At 35.4% G+C, this 4824-nt stretch overlaps 1 protein-coding gene across 1 annotated transcript; it reads right to left on the reverse strand.

Moving 5' to 3' along the window:
• Window positions 1-397: 397 nt before the first annotated feature.
• Window positions 398-2390, reverse strand: LOC109222577 (J domain-containing protein spf31-like). Its single transcript, XM_019386921.1, has 3 exons — window positions 2190-2390; window positions 628-718; window positions 398-541 (listed from the first exon to the last, which is right to left on the reverse strand). Exons 1-3 carry the CDS (start codon window positions 2312-2314, stop codon window positions 413-415), a joined length of 345 nt encoding a protein of 114 aa, XP_019242466.1. The 5' UTR covers window positions 2315-2390; the 3' UTR covers window positions 398-412.
• Between the last annotated feature and the right edge of the window lie 2434 nt (window positions 2391-4824).

Raw genomic sequence — 4824 nt, forward strand, 5'->3', positions numbered from 1 at the left:
CAAGCTTTCTAAGGACAATATTTGAAGCGAGAACAATGTTCTAGCCAAAAAATCATATGATATGCTACACGGTGTCACCTTAAAGTAATTTAAACAAAAACAAGAAGCTCATATCACATTTACTGTGCCTTTACATGAACATCTGGGTCAATGTAAGTCCAAACATCCAGTACCTATGAAGACATTCTAGTTGTATGGTTTTACAAAAGACAAACTTGAAAGAAAGTGAATGGATTAGGCTCTCTTGATGGTTTTCTTGAAGGTAGATGCAAGAAGTTCAGTAAACCTACACTCAAAATTCTTAATGCAAAATCATATATCTTGCAGTTAAAGTGATATAGGAAGAGCACAATCCCTATAACTTCGTGAAATTTATCCTACCAAAAGGAGATAAAATAAATAGAATAATCCTTCACTCAAAGAACCACCTAAAATAAATGGAATACAAAGTGGCACAGAAAGGAAGAGCAACTTCCTTACCGCCAAATGCCTCCTTTGCTTGTGGATGCTTGCACTTGTCAGGGTGAACAAGCAAAGATAACTACATGTAATTCAAGTCAACATATTAGATAATATGACAGAATAAGGGAATGGTTTGTCAAATGAAAATGTTTCACAAATTTACACCTTACGATATTGCTTTTTGACTTCATCAATGGATGAATCAAATGACAGGTTAAGGTAGTCAAAAGGATTCAACTTGAAGCATGAAAGGATCCTGCATAGTTTTTAAATTTTAACCCAAATAACAAACATAGAATGAGAAATAGGAAATCGATAACAGAATTCAAATTGATTCTGACCCAAAAAAACAACTCACATCAGTAGACAAACACTAAAACACACAACAGTCTAAACACGATATTATAAAGAAAAACTCAAACTTATTGAAGAGATAACCAGAAAGTAGCATCGAGTGTTTTACAACAACCAGAGGAGAAAATAGTTGATCCCTAGCAGATTTAAATCTACAAACAAATGAGAACTGTCTAACTTAAACTCAACCTCAATGGATGCACATCTAAAACTATCAGATCCAAAACTATAGCTCAGGTTGGTGTGGAGAAAGAAGGTTAGGTTTCATAAGAGGGAGGAAGTAAACAAGGAGTGAAGTCTATTTCCATTTTTCAGGTTGGGATAACTGAGACTGTGCTACTTCTACCCATTAGTATTTTCAATCCCTCCAAACCTAGACAGATGTAAGATATCATTTGTTTGCACTTAATGAAGGTCTAAATCTTAATCATTCATACTCTACTTATTAAGTGTGAATTTTTTTGGACTGAATCTTTAGTCATTCACATCTCAACCAGTAAGTGTTTTTTTTTCCTACAACGGATGAATAGATCTGAATAATTAAAACCTATAACAATGTTCTTATAATTATTAAAATGCTATCCACTCAAGGATATCCGCGAAGAAGATTTTCCCACCATTCCACCCTCTTTCGCACCCCCCCCCCCCCACCACACACAAAAAAAAAACCATCACCACCACCACCACTATCAACTACCACCACCCACAACCACCATACTCAACCACAACCATAAATTAACACTTCTATGAGACTATTCCATCAATCCAATAACAAAGCACCCTTTCCTTTCTTTATTTTTTTGTTGTTCTGTAACTTAGCATGAAGTTGAGTGCCTCCCAGGAATAGGACAAGAGAAGTTCACGGCAGAAATACATGTTATCATCCATGAGACTCATTTTGGAGTTCTTATCCTCATTGATCATGATGATAAGAGTTGGCTTTATGATTCTAACTGAAACCAATCAAACCATTACAGTGAACACGGTTTTTCTTTTCCTCCTCCTTTTAATACAATCAATTACAAAAATATTGGCTCCTTACTGCTCAATTTAACATCTCAAATCATCATAAACACATGGATTCTTCTGCCTACGAAATTATGGTTTCATACGGCTTATACACTAATTTATTACTAAATTTACTATAAGGTAAAGTATTTATTTCGCCTAAAGGGAAGAAAATTTTCCGGTAATCAATCCTACCAGCCTTACGCATCTTTTTTCCAAAGATCACGCTAAAATTACCCGTCCAGATTAGCATACAAGTATCAGCCTAGCTAGTTGCTTGGCAAAGTTATACACACGGAGATATGAATATGCGAACAAAAATCGACTAAATAACAACTAGAAGCAAATTGATTGAAGAGATGAACCTGTTAACTTCGTTATCGCGTTCAACTTCACTGACCTCAGCAAAGAATTGCTTGAGAAGAGCATCTTCCACCGCGGCGGTTTTCGCCGGCGAAGGTGCGGTGGTTGTAGCGCTGTTGTCTCCCATTGAATCGGACTTTCACGCTCCGACTGGAGATCCTAAGATGTTTTACAGTTTGACGCAAGCTCCAGTTCAGAAACTTGGGCTTTGAGCTCTGGGCTCTATATCAGCATTTGCGGGGGATGTGCACAAATAGCCACTAACAGCACCTGTCTTTATTTTAAAGCCAGTATTTTAAATGTCTTTAGTCTTTAGCCACTGGTTTAATAAACTTATACCTGACCGGACGAAAATACCCTTCTGCTATAACTTATACCTACGCTAACATTAACGAGCAGCAGCAGCGCAAAAGCACTTCACTGTGATCGTCGAAATTGAAGAAAATTCTCTTCCGATTTCAAAAATTCAACATTCTCATCCAAAAATCGACATAGATTTACAGTAAGTTATACTTTTATGTGTTTCTATTGATTTTTATTTCGACATAGTTATACTCCTTCTGATTTCTATTGATTTTTATACAGTAAGTAGAAATTTGATTCTTTTTTTTTTTTTGAATTTCTGGATTGATAAAGTTAAGGACATCGCCTCCTATGATAATTCTATAAAAATTGAGCACATAATATTAAGGACATAGTGTCCTCATTTTGCAAATTGAATTGAAAAAGTTAAGGACACAATGTCCTTAACTTTGTTGCTGTTCTTCTGTATATTAAGGACATACTGTCATAGTTTTGCAAATTGTTTTGAAAAAGTAAAGTACACTAAGTCCTGAAGTTTGAGTTTCAAATTGAAAAAGTTAAGGACAGGAAGTCCTTAAGTTTGAATTACAGATTGAAAAGTTAAGGACATGAGTCCTTAAGTTTGACTTGCAAGTTCAAAAGTTAAGGACAGGAAGTCCTTAAGTTTTATTTGCAGGTTCAAAAGTTAAGGACAGGAAGTCCTTAAGTTTGAATTTCAGGTTCAAAAGTTAAGGACAGAAAGTCCTTAAGTTTTACTTGCAGGTTCAAAAGTTAAGGACAGGAAGTCCTTAAGTTTGAATTTCAGGTTCAAAAGTTAAGGACAGGAAGTCCTTGCAGGTTCAAAAGTTAAGGACAGGAAGTCCTAAAGTTTGAATTACAGGTTGAAAAGTTAAGGACATGAGTCCTTAAGTTTGACTTGAAGGTTCAAAAGTTAAGGATAGGCAGTCCTTAAGTTTGAATTTCAAGTTCAAAAGTTAAGTACATGCAATCCTTAAGTTTCAATTACATGTTCAAAAGTTAAGGACAGACAGTCCTTAACTTTGAATTCCAAGTTCAAATGTTAAGGACACTTGGTCTTGAACTTACAGTACCTGTTCTTAATTATACAAGGATTGCTTTATAAAATATGTCCTGAGTTTCCCATTCTCTTGACTTGCAGGATGGAAACAATATGCATTATAGTTGCTTTTAATGGTAGATGGACTGAAGACTATAAATATCTTGATCATCAAACAAAGTTTGTTCTAGTATCTAAGTCAATTCGGTTTGAAGATTTCATTAAACAGATCTTTGAGGTTATTGAATTGGACAGACACAAGTTTGAAGCAGTGATATGGTTTAATATCAACCTTGGTACAAGCAAAGGAATGCTTGTATCCAAAGATTAGATCTTCACACATGTATAGAGTTACTAAAAACTCATTCACTCTTCAAGGGCTGTCGTTTCATTGTTGATATTTCGGAAAGAGTTTTTGGATCAACAAGCAACGAACATGTCAACACAGAAACTCAACATGACAATCAAAACAAATGCCAACAGATAATGGAAATAGATATGGTTGAAGCTCAAGCAATAACTGAAGAGGTGCTTCAAACATATGTCAACAGAGAAACTTAACATGACAATCAAGACAAATGCCAACAGATAATGGAAATAGATATGGTTGAAGCTCAACCAATAACTGAAGAGGTGCATCAAACATTTGATTCTATTCAAGTAGAAGGACAAAGCATTATAGAGATTGACAACGAACAAGCTTTGGGTATTCAAGTCTTAGAGAGTGCACCGGTAATCAAAGAAGTTGCTGAAAAACCTCTACTCAACTAACTAGACGAAGATCAAATTTGAAACAAAAAGAATCCCCAACTACGATATTAAGAGAAAATGCTTCGTTAGATGAAATAAAAGTCGGATCAGCATTTGACAAGAAGAAGAGTATAATTAACTGTTTTTCCAATATAGCAATTAAAGGACATTTTGAATTCAAGGTTGTTAGATCAAGCTCAACAAGATATTCATTGAAATGCAGTGATGATAGGTGTTGTTGGTGTGTGCGTGCTTTCAGAATTAAAGATTTAACACTGTTCAAGATAGTAAAGATTGAGAAAAAGCATGACTGCTCTGTTAACACTATGAAAGCTGATCAAAGGCATGCTACTTCAAAGTTGATTAGTGGTTACATTATCGACAATCTTCGAGACCCAAGGTTTGAAGTTACACCAGCTTTCATGGCAGAGATGCAAAAAATTGCATGGACTAGATATTGGGTATCACAAGGCGTGGCGTGCTATTCAACTTGCTTCCGCTTTAATAAGAGGAACTCCCGAAGAGAA

The sequence above is a fragment of the Nicotiana attenuata genome, unplaced genomic scaffold, assembly GCF_001879085.1.
Source record: "Nicotiana attenuata strain UT unplaced genomic scaffold, NIATTr2, whole genome shotgun sequence".
Lineage (NCBI taxonomy): Eukaryota > Viridiplantae > Streptophyta > Magnoliopsida > Solanales > Solanaceae > Nicotiana > Nicotiana attenuata.